The sequence below is a fragment of the Canis lupus genome, chromosome 32, assembly GCF_003254725.2.
Source record: "Canis lupus dingo isolate Sandy chromosome 32, ASM325472v2, whole genome shotgun sequence".
In the NCBI taxonomy this organism is placed as follows: Eukaryota; Metazoa; Chordata; class Mammalia; order Carnivora; family Canidae; genus Canis; species Canis lupus.
Genome location: NC_064274.1, coordinates 2,264,270 through 2,281,953, shown reverse-complemented (window position 1 = coordinate 2,281,953; position 17,684 = coordinate 2,264,270). Strand labels below are relative to the sequence as shown.

General features: G+C 34.0%; 1 protein-coding gene across 7 annotated transcripts in view; it reads left to right on the top strand.

Moving 5' to 3' along the window:
* The window catches only part of CNOT6L (CCR4-NOT transcription complex subunit 6 like), a 113,871-nt gene that overhangs the window by 33,023 nt on the left and 63,164 nt on the right, over positions 1-17,684 (top strand). For all 7 annotated transcript variants that reach the window (XM_049104911.1, XM_025427092.3, XM_025427068.3 and 4 more), the window contains exons 2-4: positions 11,638-11,759; positions 13,976-14,162; positions 15,423-15,508. In XM_049104911.1, the coding sequence (XP_048960868.1) occupies positions 11,648-11,759; positions 13,976-14,162; positions 15,423-15,508 (385 nt within the window). In that variant the 5' untranslated portion in view covers positions 11,638-11,647. The remainder of the gene's footprint in view (positions 1-11,637; positions 11,760-13,975; positions 14,163-15,422; positions 15,509-17,684) is intronic.

Here is a 17,684-nt window from a genome sequence, read left to right as displayed (position 1 = left end):
GCGCCAAACCGCTGGGCCACCAGGGCTGCCCTACCCAGTTTTTAATTGGATTTTTTTTTCATTTGAGTTGTATGGGTTCTTTATATATTTTGGATTTTAACCCCTTATCAGATATATGATTTGCAAATATTTTCTCCCATTCTTTTGGCTATCTTTTCATTTTGTTGATGGGTTTCCTTTACTGAGCAGAAGGGTTCCAGTTTGATGTCCCACATGTTTGTTTTTTGTTGCCTTTGTGCTGTAAAATCCAAAAATCATTGCTAAGATCTAATCAAGAAGCTTCCAGGAGTTTTATGGTTTCAAGTCTTATGTTCAAATCCTTAGTCCATTTTGAGTTGTTCTTGTATACAGTGTTAAGATAGAGATCCACTTTAATTTTTTTGCATGTGGCGGTTCAGTTTTCCCAACACAGTTTGTTGAAGAGATTATCCTTTTCCCATTATATATTCTTAACTCGTTTGTTTTAAATTAATTGGTCATATATGTGGGTTTATTTCTGGACTCTGTTCCATTCCATTGATTTATATGTCTCTTTATGCCAGTACCATGCTGTGTTGACTATTATAGCTTTGTAATATAGTTTAGAATCAAGGAATATGATGGCTCCAGCTTTATTCCTCTTTCTCAAAATTGCTTTGGCTATCAGTATCTTTTGTGGTTCCATACAAATTTTAAAATTACTTGTTTTATTACTCTGGAGAAGTGCCATTGGAATTTTGATAGGGTTTACATTGAATCTGTAGATTACTTTGGGTATTATAGACATTTTAACAATATTTTTCCAATCCATGAGCATGGACTATCTTTCTCTTTTCTTTTCTTTTCTTTTCTTTTCTTTTCTTTTCTTTTCTTTTCTTTTCTTTTCTTTTCTCTTCTCTTCTCTTCTCTTCTCTTCTCTTCTCTTCTCTTTCTTTTCTTTTCTTTTCTCTTTTCTTTTCTTTTCTTTTCTTTTCTTTTCTTTTCTTTTCTTTTCTTTTCTTTTTTTCTTTTCTTTCTGATTTTATTTATTCATGAGAGACAGAGAGAGGCAGAAATATAGGCAGAGGAAGAAGCAGGCTCCTTGAAGGGAGCCCATTGCAGGACTCGATCCCAGACCAGGATCACACCCTGAGCCAGAAGCAGACATTCAGCTGCTGAGCCACTGAACTACCAAGGCTTCCCTCTTTCCATTTCTTTGTGTCATCTTCAGTTTCTTTTATTAGTGTCATATTAGTGTTCATTGTACTAATCTTTCATCTCCCTGGTTAAATTTATTCCTAGGCATTTTCTTAAATGCAATTGTAAATGGGATTGTTTTAATAATTTCTGATAGTTTATTAATGTATAGAAATGAAACAATTTGTATATTCTATATCTTGCTACTTCACTTTATTAGTCTGATAGTTTTGTGATGGAGTCTTCAGGGTTTTCTATATATAATGTCATGTCTGCAAACAGTTTTACTTTCTTTACAGTTTGGGTGCCTTTTATTTTTTTCTGGCCTAATTGCTTTGGATATGACTTCTAGTACTATGTTCAATAAAGGTGACAAGAGTGAGCATCCTTGTCTTATTCCTGCTTATAAATAAAACGCTTTTGGGGACTCCTGGGTGGCTCAGTGGTTGAGCGTCTGCCTTTGGCTCAAGGCGTGATCCTGGAGTTCCGGGGTCGAGTCCCACAGGCTCCCACATCAGCCTGTTTCTCCCTCTGCCTGTATCTCAGCCTCTCTCTCTGTGTCTCATGAATAAATAAATCTTAAAAAAAAAACCCAAAAAGCTTTCAGCTTTCACCATTGAGTATATTTGCTGTGGGCTTGTTATATGGTCTTTATTATGGTAAGGAACATTGTGCATAGCCTTTTGAGTATGGTAATGGTATTTTTAATTTAGCATAATACATTTGACATTTATCCATGTTGTTTTTATCATTAGTTCAATCCTTTTTATTACTGAGTAGTAGTTTATTGTATGTACCATAGTTAGTATCTAATTGTCAGTTGAAGGACACTTGAGTTGTTTCTAAGTGTGGGAACGTATAAATAAAGTTACTGCAAACATTTATGTACAGGTTTTTTTTATGAACATAAATTTTTATTATGCTTGGGTATATACTTGGGGATGGAATTGTTGGTTGTATAAGAGTACATTTAACTTGGTGAGAAACAACTGAACTCCTTTCCAAAGTGATAGTACTGTTTTGCTTTCTACCAGAGAAATGTGAGGGGCTGTGTGTATGTATATATAAAAATGAATATATGTTTATATATGTATATAAGCATACACACAAGGATGGGTCTGTGTGTGAGGTATCCTTATTGGCCCTAGGTATTGGAAGTTTTTAATTTACTCATTCCAGTAGTGATATCTCATTGTCATTTTAAGTTGTATTTCCCAAATGCCTATAGTTGAGCATTTTTTCATGTGTTTATTTTTTTATCTGTGTATCTCCTTTGATGAAATGCCTGTTGAAATCTTTTGCCAATTTATTTATTAGGTTGTTTTTCTTTTTTTCCTTTTTTTTTGAAGATTGTATCTGTTTTTTTCACCAGAGACACACCACACACACAGAGAGGCAGAGACACAGGCAGAGGGAGAAACAGGCTCCATGCAGGAAGCCTGACACACGGGACTCGATCCTGGGTCTCCAGGACCACGCCTTGGGCTGAAGGCGGCACTAAACCGCTGAGCCACCCGGGCTGCCCCTGTTTTGAGAGTTCTTTATATATTCTGAGTGCTTTTTCAGATTTATGTTATGTAAATATTCTTTTCAGTCTTGGACATGTCTTTTCATCTTTCAAAGAGCAGAAGTTTTAAATTTTCATGAAATTCAGTTTATCAGTATTTTTCTTCTGTGCTTTTTGTGTTTTATCTAAGAAATATTTGCCTAATTCAAGGTCATAAAGATTTTTATGTTTTCTTCTATAAGTTTCATGGCTTTTGGTTTTACATTTAAATTCATGATCCTAGACTCCTAACTCTGGGAAATGAACTAGGGGTGGTGGAAGGGGAGGTGGGCGGGGGGGGGGTGGGGGTGACTGGGTGGCGGGCACTGAGGTGGGCACTTGACGGAATGAGCACTCGGTGTTTGTATGTTGGTAAATTGAACACCAATAAAAAATAAATTTATTATTAAATAAAAAAATAAATTCATGATCCTTGTAAGTTTGTTTATAGTACAAAGTAAGGGTTGATGCTTATTTATTTATTTATTTATTTATTTATTTATTTATTTATTTTTGTGTGTGGATGTCTAGTTGTTCTAGCAGCATTTGTTGAAAAACTTATCTCTATTGAATTACCTTTGCACATCTGTGCAAAATCTATTGGCTATATGGATGTGGTTCTATTTCTAGTTTATAAGTTCTCTTCCTTTAAACTCTATGTGTCTATCCCTTCATCCATGCAAAACTGTATGGTTTACTAGATCTTTATAGTAAGTCTTAACATTAGATAGTGCATGCACCAAAGTTTATATTTCTTTTTCAAAAGCGTTTTTGCTATTCTAGATTTCTCTGTATAAATTTTAGAATTGGTTTGTTGATTTTTAAATGGAGAAATGTACTGAAGAAGAGGTGAACGATGACTTAAGCCATAAGGATGGATAGGAATTTGACATTCATTGAAAGAAATCAAAATGTATTCATCTGAGGAAATAGAAAACACAAGTTACACCAAAAAAGTGGAAAGTTATCAAGGGGAAGAAATCATAGTCCTGGAAAAATTGATGTGAAAATTTTAATCTAATCTCTTTACCTCCCATTTCCTGCAGGATAATTAGATCATATTCAGTATTTTTAGATAAGTGGGAGGCAGTCAGTAAATATAAGAGGCATTAAAGCATAGTGACTGTTAGGTAGAGACTAAGACCTAATTTGGAATGATAGAGTTACAAGCTTTGGTTGTCCAATTTGATTAATGATGAAATAAGATGAAACTTGTCTCATTATTTTGGAATTTTGAAGTGATAGATTTATAATCCCAGGTCTTTATTTTTCCTTTTAGTATTTATTGGTTTTGTGTTGCTGCTGCTGTTTTCTGGTAATGCACATATGAGAGAAAATTTCCCAATGTGCAGAAAAAGAGTTATATTCTGATTTTTTTTTCTTTCCTCCTAGTACTTTTTTAGCTGACAAGTAGACTGTGCCCTTAACCCTTTGTAGCGTTAGAAGCTTCTTTTGGTTATCATTTGTGGAATACCATAAAATTACCTTTAGGTTACCTTTAGAAAAAGATGTAGCAAGCATTATGACATCTCATTTTCATCCAGAGGCTTTATTGCCATGTATGCCTATTCATTTTGTTTGGATAAGTAACTAGTTTGGTTTGGGATTTGAAGTAGATCCCTAAGAATAAACCAACTAGAAAGAAGACATGTTGAGTTCAAGTGTTTTTATTTATTTATTTATTTTTAATAGATTTTTAGTGATCTCTGCACCCAATGTGGGGCTCAAACTCATGACCCTGAGATCAAGAGTTGTATGCTCTTCTGATTGAGCCAGCCAGGCACCCTGAATCCAAGTATTTTTAAAGACCAAAAGAATCCTTGTTACTACTGTTACCTAATTATTCAGTTTCTCAGTAAGGATCATAGAAAAAATAATGTCACTGGGTTAGGAAAGTATTTGCCATTGCCATATATTAAATGTACTGATAACCTGGTTATCTTTGGTCCATTCCCCAATATTAAAACTTGCCATTCTTGTTCTGGGAACTGTACTTTCTCCACCTGTCCTTGATCATTCTGTAGATTACCTATTATGGTTGACCTTTGAACAACTTGGAGGTTAGGAATGCCAACCTGCCATGTATTTGAAAACTCATGTGTAATTTTAGATTACCCTAACACTTAACCAGTAAAAGCCTACTGTTGACTGGAAGCCTTACTGATAGCATAGTTGATTAACATATGTTTTGCATGTTACATGTAGTATATACTGTATTCTTACAATAAAGTAAGCTAGAGAAAAGAAAATGGCATTTAGAAAATTGTAAGGAAGAGTAAATATGTTTATGGTACTGTAAAAAAGTCTGCTTATAAATAGACCTAAGCATTTTAAACCTAACGTTGTTGAGGGGTTAACTTCAGTACCCTCATCCTTTGTGGTAAGGATGCTTTATTTTCTCTTTAGTTGTATAATTCAGAATGGTGACAGAAGGGAGCAATGCAGCTACCTGATAAGGGGGAAAGAAAACAGTATCAAGAAATGCCAAATTCTTTATAACACTATTTGAAAGTAAATATATATTCTGTAACTTTATTTTTCAAGTAGTGCTATGAAAATGGTATAAGATACATGAGGGCAAGGATGTTGTTTATCTTGTTTACTGTAGAAATTCATGTGCTTAGTATATACATGATAGTAGTGGGCATGCAATACATGTTGAATAAATGTTAAACTGGTCAGAAACATGAAATTCCAAATATTGGAGGTTATTTTTTTCATAACGATGTGTGACTTTATCAGCATAAGATACAGGTTTTGCTTTACTTTTTTTTTTTTAAGTAGTGTTTAGTGTTTTGTTTAGAGTGGGAGATACTCATGAAAACTTTGGGGTTCTTTTTTTGTTTGCATTATCATCATCTATGAACTTTAGTTGAATATGTTCTTGCAGACAAATGCCATCCAGATAGGCCCTTGGTGTAAAAGTAGAATGGGGAATGCTAATGAAATCATTATTAATCTCAGGGTGTCTTCTAAGCTCTTGAGTGTCATCAATCTTTATTTTTAACAATATGATCCTACTGTATGTACTGTGACTTGTTAGGTACTGTTTTTTAGTATCAGGTGGTGAGCCCATTTAGGGAAGATATAAATTTTATGTGACAGTTATAATAATTAAGAGTTGTGTATAGTTAAAAATAGCTATTAATGAGGAAGTAGAAACTTCAGTAATGCTGTAGCTCAGGGGTTATTTTGCTTCATTAGAAAAGGTGAGCTTAGCCTTATTTTCTCAGGAAGAAAAATAGTCTTAATGCTTAAGACCAGGTAGGAAGGATGGTTGTTAGTTGGGTGAATATTCATTAAATAACAATGTGTTTTGTAACCATTGGGAATAAATGCCAATATAAGACAGAGTTATCTGAAGATGTGTAAAATGTAACAAATCATTAACATCTTATTCTAAAATGTAAGCAGAAATATCTAATATGGGCTTAAATTTGTCTTCCTCTAACTTTGGGAATTTTGCCAGCATCTGTATTTCTGCCAAAGATTGCTCTGCAAACTACAGTTGAAATGACCACTTAATATTTATATGGAAATAAATATATGTCAAGTGATTTGTATTTTAGGGTTGAGTAGTTAGAAGTCTCTGATTCGTTATGAAGCACTCTGTGGTAGTTGTAGCATACTTTCTTTCTTAAACTGAATTCTAAGTGAGATAATTGTAATTGTGCTCAACTATGGAGTTGGATAAAATGACCTTAAATTTAGATAGGATGGTGAGTGGGAAGCTGTGGTTTAACACTGGAAGAACTGGGATCCCTGGGTGGCGCAGCGGTTTGGCGCCTGCCTTTGGCCCAGGGCGCGATCCTGGAGACCCGGGATCGAATCCCACATGGGGCTTCCGGTGCATGGAGCCTGCTTCTCCCTCTGCCTATGTCTCTGCCTCTCTCTCTTTCTCTCTCTGTGACTATCATAAATAAATAAATAAAAAAAAAAATAAAAAAATAAAAAAAAAATTAAAAAAAAAAAAACACTGGAAGAACTTAACATCTTTATATGTATTATAGAGGCTGCTCTTTTTTTAGAAGTTGTTCTAGATAACTGCTATTAAGAGAAATCCAGTGCTAGCCTTTAATAGTTTGTTCTGATTTGGCTCAGATTAGTTTTTTTGTTTTGTTATTGTTTTTGGAGGAGGGAGAAGTTAAGTTGTGTTATTAGCCTCAGATATAAAAATCTGAGATTTATTTGGGATTCCTTAGTAATAGTATATTTGGGTTTATTTCATCTACATCTTATAATATGCTATTCACTGAATCAACATGATATTTAGGTATCTTGCATTTTATTTATGGTTTCAGAAACTCCAAATTAAATTTTTCTAGGGCAAAGTAGCTCTAGTGCTAGGTATAATATTGCTCGTAACTGGTGGCCCAGTTGGGTGGGTGGCTGACTCTTGATTTCAGCTCAGGTCATGATCAAGCCTCGCACTGGGCTTCCCTCTCACAAGGGAGTCCAATTGAAGATTCTCTGTCTGCCTCTGCCCCTCCTGCTGCTTGCTGTCTTGTGTGCATGTATGCTCTCTCGCTCTTTCTCTCTCTCAAATAAACAGATAGTTAAAAAAATATGGCTTGTAACTGAAAAAATTAGAATACATTTTCCATGCAGTTTGTATTTTACAAGTTTACATGAAGTTTTTCCTGTGGTACAGAAGACTGAGAAATAAATTAATGAAAATCTTCACTATGTGATAGTGATTCATCAGCCTTCAGTGATGGAGATTAAACTAGTTTACTTTTAGGATAGTTCATGTAGGAACGAACTAAGAAGTAGGACAAAATCAGGTTCTTGATGGTACTCAAGAAATTTTGCACTAGTATCTGGGGAGGGGCATGTAGGTGATATGCTAAGCTTCAATGAATGGAAGGTGGAAGGCAGGTTTTTTTAATTCTATATTTTATTTTTTTCAAGTATAAAAGAAATAAATATTTTTCCAATTACATTTCAATATCTATTAAAATAATTATCTCATTTAATTTTTAATATTGAAAATCCTTGTTACATTAAAAAAATTTTTTTTATTGGAGTTCAATTTGCCAACATTTGGCATAACACCCAGTGCTCATCCCGCCAAGTGCCCCCCTCAGTACCCATCACCCAGTCACCCCAATCCCCTGCCCACCTCCTCTTCCACTACCCCCTTGTTCATTTCCCAGAGTTAGGTGTCTCTCATGTTTTGTCACCCTCACTGATATTTTCACTCCTTTCCCTTTATTCCCTTTCACTAATTTTTATATTCCCCAAATGAATGAGACCATATGTTTTGTCCTTTTCCGACTGACTTATTTCACTCAGCATAATACCCTCCAGTTCCATCCACCTCAAAGCAAATGGTGGGTATTTGTCGTTTCTAATGGCTGAGTAATATTCCATTGTATACATATAAGAAGGCAGGTTTAAAGAAGCTTATGTAGTTAGCATTTGAGGAGCTAGGTGGTGTATTTTTTATAGTGTTGAAGTAGGATTGAAGATGGGGAAGTTAAACAGGTTGTGTTGCCAAAGGGGCTTTTATTGTACTCTGTTACATGATCAGGATCTCTAGTATAAATCAGGTTGATGTAACAGGAAGATCCTTTGGGAAACTGATGTAAGATGTTGCAAAAGTTAGAACTCCTGGAAAAACCAATTCAAAAACCTACCTGTTTCATCAGTTTGAAAAAGAAGATAAGGAATTAGCTGTTAGGCTTTCCAAAATAAACATTTCTAATTTTTGGATAAAAAATACTCATCATTCAGTATTCAGCCTTAGAATGACTTATGAGACTATTGGAAATCACACTATCAAGAGTCATGTTTAAAGAGTTAAACTACATTTGAATTATATTTTACATTATTTTGAAATAGGTTTTTGTGGTATATCTCTAGCATGAAAAGTTGATGCTGAGTAACTTAGAGGGGAAATAAAGCTGAATAGGAGGCTTCAGTATTACCAATTTCCTGAATTTGAATTCTCTAAATCTTTAGTAGCATATATGAAAACCTGATGTTTGAGATAGTATTGATCACGAGAACTGTAGACTCTACTAAATTGCTTGTTAGTTAACCCAAATGTAAGATGTTATAGCTTTAATCAAGCTATCCAAATCTATATTCATTTTGAATTGAGTGACTTGTATTTTTAATGGCTTCCTAATCAAATTTGAAAGAGATCTCTGAGCCCTAATATGACAGTATTAATATTCCTTTGGTTTTACATGTCACGTAAACATTTCATGAATTTGTTTTGCAGGAACAGAATTTGTAAATTTTAGTGATTTAGGAAGGTAGGAACTTACGAAAAATTTAAAAAGTGCTAGATAGTAGCTGTTTTTTAAATTAGAATTAGAGAGCCAAGAATAGACAGCAATTATTGACCTGTCTAGATTGTTAAAATATTTAGGGAAATTGAACATGTGGATTAATTACCATTTCCTGGGATTAATTTTTAGAGAAACATTGAAAATGTTTGTTTTTGCATATTTTACAGCCCTTATTTTTTCCCATCTTCAATGTAGTGAATGGATTTTGTAGCATGTCATTGGGTTTGGATCTGTTTGATTTGGCTTTGCTTAATCTGGTGTTTTTGTGGAATCTTAAATTAGTATGCAGATGTACTCATAGAGATACACGTAACTTGTGCATAGTAGAAATTCCAAAAACCTTGTTGTCTAAAAATTTTATTTTTAGAAGTATTTTTACATAGGCCAAGTGTGGTAGAAATCAAGTTTTTTTTTTCCCCTGCTGTGGAAAATAATCATATTCTTTGTGCTGTACAAAGATCTAGGATATTTATGGGAAATCAAATATGAGTTAGTAATAATGAAAGTGTATGAGAAGATTAAAGCAAAAAGGCTTAACCTGGAAACTTGGAAGCAAATTGCTGTTAAACAGGTGAATAAATTTGGAAAACTTTCTCTTTGCCTCTTTTAGTAAAGGGGAAAGTGACTATTTTACCTTCAGAAATATGAGTAGAGGGGCAGCCCGGGTGACTCAACGGTTTAGCGCCGCCTTCAGCCCAGGGCCTGATCCTGGAGACCCAGGATCGAGTCCCACGTCGGGCTCCCTGCATGGAGCCTGCTTCTCCCTCTACCTGTGTCTCTGCCGCTCTCTCTCTCTCTGTGTCTCTCATGAATAAATAAATAAAATCTTAAAAAAAAGAAATAGGAGTAGATTATGATATGGGAGATTTTGATTGTATTCTTCTTATGAAGTAGCTGTGATTTTTTTTAAACAATTGGAATACCACCATTTTTTCTTTATTCTCTGTATGTAACAAATTTCAGACCACCTGAAGGTAAATTCTATTGAATTATAAATTCCAAACTCTACTTGGAAATACTCCCAGATTTAGGCACTTGATTTTGGTGTGTGTGTGTGTGTGTGTGTGTGTGTGTGTGTGTTGAATATGAAAGAACCAACATTAAAAAAGCAAACAACAAGGCAATTTAGAGATAGTATGCAGTGCTTTGTCATTTGCTACTCTTGCTAGATCTGAGCTGGCTTTTATTTTCTGACAATTACCAAGCAGTAATTCTTGTGTTAGACCCCGCAAATAGTTAAATTTAGGGCCATTTATTATATGCTTCTACCTTGCACACTCGAGGATTTTTATACAGAGTTGTCATCACTCATGATCATTTGGTGATTATTTTGGCAGTTACATGAAGAATATATAGCATTAGTTTCAATTACAGTGGCCATGTAACTCATTCAAATTTGGACACTTTTTTTAAACTTGTTTTTTTTTAGTATATGTGCTGCCGAAGCGAGCGCTAAACTATTTTTTTTTAAAGATTTTTTATTTGAAAAAAAATTTATTTGAGAGAGGGAGTGCAGAGAGAGAGAGAATGAATGAAGGGGGGAGGGGCAAAGGGAGAGAAAGAAGCAGGCTCCTCATTGAGCAGGGAGCCTAATGCAGGGCTCAATCCCAGGACCCTGAGATCATGACCTGAGCAGACACTTAACTGAGCCACCCAGGTGCCCTTTTAAAACTATTTTTAAGTAGGCTCTGTGCCTACTATGGAGCTCAACATGGGGCTTGAACTTACGACCTTGAGATCAAGACTTGAGCTCAGATTAAGAGTTGAAGGCTTAACCAACTGAGCCACCCAGGCACACTCCCCCATCCCAAGTTGGACACTTTTGAGAGAAAAGGCATATTACCTAAGAACAACAGATTATATCAAGATTGGCTCATACTAAGAAAATACCATCCTGTAGGATGCTTTTGACTGCAAGTAACAGAAAATACAAACTAAACTAGTTTAAACAATAAGCAAAATATGTTGGCTGTCTATCCAGAAAGCCCAGTGTTTGAGAGTCCTACAGGTATTGTTTTTCTAGACGCTGGCTTCTATGGCTGACTTCCTTATAATTGTTGGTTGGTTACCAATAGCAGTGTGGACTATATTCTTCTTTTATGACTAGTAGGAGAGAGAAGCCTCTCTTTCCATAAGCATAGAATGAATCTGAAGCCTCATGATTATTAGATACTTCTGAACTAATCTCTGTGACAGGAGGAATGTCATGTGCTGATTGTCTTGGATATGAGATATTTGAATATCACTTAGGGAGGATGGATTACTCTGATATTCTTAGACTAGTCAGAGTCCATTCAGAAAATGGTGTAGGGTCAGTCTGTTTAGGAAAGCAAGGCAGCTAAAGGAAGGAGAAGGGTTGGAATGGATGTTCATGAAGCAACCACAAAGTTCAATGTGAAATCCAATGTCATTGTTTGTTTACATTTTCCCTTAGGCATCTGTTACCAAGTTCCTGCAAGAGCCTAACATACTGCAGATGTGTTTTCCTTCTAGTGAGAATTTGTGGTATAAAATGAATTAGTAGCCTGGCAAGGGGAGAGAGGAAAAGAAAACTTACCATCCTATTTTTCTTTTTTTCTATAAGACTATAGTAATTGATGATCCTCTTGTTTGTTTATTGTTTGTTTGTTTAAACAGACTAATAGGGATGCCAAAGGAAAAATATGATCCTCCAGATCCTCGCAGAATTTATACCATCATGTCAGCAGAGGAGGTAGCCAATGGGAAAAAATCTCACTGGGCAGAATTAGAAATCTCGGGTGAGTGGAATATGAAGCATTAAATCCAGGATATAATAGCAATTATGAACATGAATTGAATATTGTACATTTTAAAATAGATGAATTCATTGAGAAAATACCAGATGCAGAGGTACTAGTGTTTAATTTACCTGTGTCTAAATATCTTTGTTCCTGTTCATTCTTGAGATAATACCTTACGCCAAAGTTGGCATTTGTAATTGAGGACATTGGGAATTCAGTTTCTGAGTAAATCCGATTCTTTGATATAATAGATTTTGGTTTGGCTGTCAGAGTAATTATTTTTGCAAATTGAAATCTTTGCCGTTCTTCTGTCATCCTAGTATTTGCAGAGTAGGAAACCTAGAAGTTGTTTATTGTAACAAGTAAGTAATAACTATGTTACATGACCCTTCATACTTAGGATTTGTTAAAATGAAATATGATTTCTAAAAACTTACAGTCCCAGGCTACTAGTGAAAAAAAAATCAAACCCAAACTGAAGGACATTCTACAAAATACCTAACTAGTAATCCTCGAAATTGTCAAGGTTATGAAAAACAAGGAGAGACAGATTCTGTCACAGACCAGAGGAGATATGCATTTAGTCAAATGCAAAATGGTATCTTGAATTGACTCCTAACACCAAAAAGTTGTAAAAACTGGTGAAATCCAAATAAAATCTGTAAATCCGTAAATTAGTAATGTACCAATACAAAAAAATAATGTACCAGTATTAGTTTCCTAGTTTTGACAAATGTACCATGGTAATATAAGTAGGTAGCAGGGGAAATGGGATGAGGTGCATACAGAGACTCTGTATTACCTTGGTAAAACTTCTCTGTAAATCTAAAATTATTGTAAAGTTAAAAGTTTATTAAAAATAGAATATAATTATTGTATTTCTCCTATGATTTGATAGAATACAGACAATATGTGGAATGGGTTTCTTCCCCCCAGTAGGCTTTCATTTGGAAGCATTAAACCCCCATTATAGTATTAACAGCAAGAATTATCTGTACATTTAGCTAAAAGGTAACTAAGTGTATAAATGATTGGTAATAAGAATAAATATGAGTAAATCCTAATGGGCTAACCCCGGGTTTCTCAACTTGGTACTGCTGACACTTAGGGCTAGACAGTTCTTTGTGGGGGCTGTTGTGTACACTGTAAGGTTGTTTAGCAGCTTTCCTGGTCTTTATCCACTAGATACCAGTAGTACTATCCTCTTTTTTTTTTATTTTTAAAGATTTAATGGACATTAATTTCATGGTAGACATGATATTGGAATTTTGACGGTGAAGATAGTTATTCAGCAATTTGGATCCTTAATGTGATAATTTGTCATATATATGTTTAAATATAAATTAATATTAACATATATTAAGTTTATTTTTTTATTTTTATTTTTATATAAGTTTAAATACACATGAATATTAACATGAGATATTACCATCTTATAAAGAATTCCATTAAAACACACATAAGATAAAAGATTGCTGTAATACATATCAGTAGAGATCTTAAGGACTATAATTTACATAAATTACAGTTTTTTAAAATTGAAGTATAGTTGACACACAATGAGACATTAGTTTCAGTTGTACAGCATAATGTTTAGCAGTATTCCTGGCCTCTACCCACTAGATGCCAGTAGCACTCTTCTAGTTTTGACAACCAAGAATGTGTTCAGATAGCCAAAGTCCCTTGGGGAATAAAATTGCCCCTGGTTGAGAACCAGTTGATTAAATCCCAGATAAAACTGAAATAAGTTTCTTTTAGACCAGAGCTCTCTTCACTTGAAAAATTTCTTTCCTATAAATACAAAATCCTAGTTGGCACTTTAAGCCTGCTTATAGACAGCATGAAGGAACCTGTGACAGAAAGAACCCTGGATAGATGTAAGCTGGAGCTTACTGCTTGATAGCTATGTGGAATGTAACAGTTACTGTCTGAGATTTTGTGTCCTCTCTACCTTTCACTGCTCCTTAAATCAAAATATGTTGTTTTAATAGTGATATAAAATGAAATTCTATTTTACTTTTGTAAAGTTTATAAAATGATCTTCACACAAATTATTAAGGTAATATCTCATTTTATATTAGCTGTGGCCAGTTGATTTGCCCAGGTTTATATAGCTAATAAATGGTAAAAAAAAATCAGAGTCTGAAATATGTTTTCTGACTTTTTCTGATACATGGACCTTGAATTTAATGCTTCAATATTTTGCCTTTTAGGTAGAGTGCGGAGCTTAAGTACATCACTTTGGTCATTGACACACTTGACAGCGCTGCACCTAAATGACAATTACCTTAGTCGCATTCCACCTGATATTGCCAAGCTTCATAATCTGGTTTACCTGGATCTGTCATCCAATAAACTCAGAAGTTTACCAGCAGAACTAGGAAACATGGTGTCTCTCAGGTAAGAAAATATTATAGATATGACTCAGTATATAAAATTCTAAATTTACCAAATAAGAAAATTATGGAATATTCCTCTTACAGGAGGACTTCTATGTATGTTTGAAAATCAGATGATATTGACTGTAAGCAACAGTGCTTGAGTTGGCTTCCATTGAACATTTCCTCTAATTTGAAGGTTTCTAGTTAAATGTGATTCTGTTTCTTTTGACAAGCTTGAGGTGGGGTGGGGTTAAAATATGACTCTCACTTGACGCTCAAGTGTATGATAAGATACTCATACAGAATTGGGAAAATATTGTGATCTTGTAGTAAACTTTCAGGAACATATCTCTGCTCTATAAGGCAAAGTATACTTATATGTCACAGCTCTTTAAGGAAATCTTGAAAACTTGATAATAAATGGATTTGTTTGTAGTCCTTCAGGATTATTTAAAAATCTCTTCATAGGAAAAAAATTTGTAGGTCCCTTAAGACCTTGTATAAATGTTCTCAATATCAACAGGGATTGCTTTTCTATGTTTATCTGCTGAGTAGTAATTTTTAAAAATTGCTGTCATATGTTTAAAATTGAAAATTCATGTTTGAGAATTTTACTCTTCACTATCTCCTTACTGTATGTTTGTTTCTTTTCTTTCATACTGTTTAGCTGTATAACAAGGGGCTGTTCATTTCTTATATAGTCTGGCCAAAATTTCAAAATAAAAAAATGTGGATCTTATCTATGTTATCCTACTATCTGTATTATCTTATGCTTTGTTTTCAGTGTTTATGTTCTATATCAGTGATTGTTCATCATAGTATCTTAATGAGATTACAGTTGTAATCAGTTATAAAAACTGATAAAGGTGATTGTCTATTTTTTCTATGAATTACACTGGATTCAATGATAGCAGTTGTCTTTGGATACTAAGAATACCTGTCACTCTGATATGTGTCTTGTAAGCATTTGGGTAAGAGAGAAAAGAGTGAATTTAGCCTGAGAATGATATACAATTCTTATAACTTCAATAATCTGTGTTAAGAGAGTAAGTTATAGAAACATTGTTAACAGTTGTGGCAGTCACACATTTTGTAGTACTTTAATATTGCACAATATTTTTTGATTGGAAGGATAGATATATACTTTTTTTTTTTTTAGAAATATACTTTGTATCACTCATGGTATGTTAGGAAAGGTTAAGAAAACAATTACAGATATTAATAAAGTTTGATATATTAAGCTAAAACAGGTTTTGTTTTGTTTTGTTTTTTAAAACAGGGAATTGCTTTTAAATAACAATCTGTTACGGGTTTTGCCTTATGAACTTGGTCGGCTCTTCCAGCTACAAACTCTAGGTTTGAAAGGTGAGTGATTTTTTTAAGAAGATGACCGCATTAACACTGAGTATTGAGGTGTTGTGAGCCTTTAAAACACAATTTTAGTTACAACATATGTCAGGTTTTAGAGTAATTTTTCGAATGTAACTATGCTTGCTTTTGAAAATAAAGTGGTTCTTTAGTATCAAAGTGAGCTTCAGTATTTCAACATGCTGCCATTCTTAAAGGAGATACTTTAAATTTAACTCTGTAGTCTTCTCACCACACCCTTTTAAAAGAATGACTTAATAAAGTAAACCTACCCAGAATGACCCATGTCAGGTTTTGATAGAGTAGATAAAATAGCATGGACATATTGTATGGTGTAAGAGAGAAAACACAATAACAGTAAAAATAAACTAATAAGTATGATTATTCTAAATAAATGAATCCAAAATATATGTTCCACTGTGCGTATAGATACTGTTACAGATACTCTTGTATAAGAAAATGGTCATCCATCGTAGGATTTTATAGGTTACAAAGAAAATGAAAAAATCCAAGAGCTGTTATAAGAATTTAATCCCCAATATAATAAGGTCTTTGTACATAGCATAGAATTAGTATCTAGGTGCCGCTTATTTAATTTTTGCTAAGATAAAGTAATACATTATTATTATTTTTAAAGGTTTTTATTTATTTATTCATGAGAAACACACAGCGAGAGAGGCAGAGACATAGGCAGAGGGAGAAGCAGCTCCCCTGCAGGGAGCTTGATGTAGGATTTGATCCTCAGACCCTGGGATCACACCCTGAGCCAAAGGCAGATGCCAACCACTGAGCCACCCAGGCATCCCAAGCAAGGAAAGTAATATAATAAAACAAAATATATATATATGTTCCTTAATAATCACCTCTCAATCAGTTTGGGATGAAAGTCATTCTTAATTCATATAAATAGTGAAATCTGTTAAAATTTTCTCATGGCACAGCATAAGAACGGTATATTTTAAATTCAGAGGGCTAAATACAGATGTACTGTATGGATTAAATGTTTTATTCTGTGCTCATGAGGAATGAACATTAAAACCTTATAAAGTAAACACTTCTGTTATTTTCCTTCAACGACAATTTGACTTTCTATGAACATGTTCTGTTTACCTTTGCATATGTCATATAATGGAGTATTAAGATTGAAATTTGAATATGAATGGAAAGAATCCTGACCTTATTGGTTGAAATGACCAAAGTGGTATTGGAATTCTTTGTACAGTTAATACTTTGTAAATTTACATAAGTATATGAATGGTCTGTCTTGTGTTTTTAGTTTCTCTGTAGAACTTTATTGATATTTTTTTATCATATATAAAGTAGACCAGGGGATACTTTCATCTAAAATATTTTCTTTTTTTTAAAGATTTATTCATGAGAGGCATTTATTCATGAGAGACACATAGAGAGGCAGAGACATAGGCAGAGGGAGAAGCCGGTTCCCCATAGGCAGCCCGATGCAGGATTCAATCCTGGATCCTGGGATCACAACCTGAGCCAAAGGCAGATGCTCAACTGCTGAGCCACCCAGGCGTCCCTAAAATATTTTCTTAAAGATGAACCCAAGGCAACTGTTGGGACATTTTACCTTAATCTCTATATACTAAATTTTATTCTTATAAAAGTAGTTCAAATAAGCATCCAGCTAGAGTTGGAGTGGGAACAAGTCTGTTCTTTTTTATTAAATAATATTATGGAATGATTGTCATTTTTAATAATCCTAGATTCATGAAGTATGAAATCATGCTTTCATACTGATTTTAATAATTTTTTTGTCTCTAAGAGTAACATACTGTTTGTTTTAACACCAATAAGAACAGCTATTCTCCTCCTGTTAATATCAATGGAGAGCATATCAGTGGCAAATGAATAATTTACTGTTGAACTCTGTGGATTTACCCTTTGTACCCTATGTTCCTAAAAAAGCAAATATTATATATCTTACTGTTTCATAACACTGTTATCTCACGTAGAGACATACTCCAATAAAATTTATACTAAGCATCAACTGAATGAATCACTCTGAATATCCATTATCTCCTTTGTCTTTCATTCTATTTTACTAGTTAAAATCTTAGTCTTAAAAAAATAAAGTCTTAGTCTCCAAACTACTGTTTTTGGCTGGTCTTCGATCCTAGTGTCTTTTTGTTTACTGATTCACATTTGTTAAAAT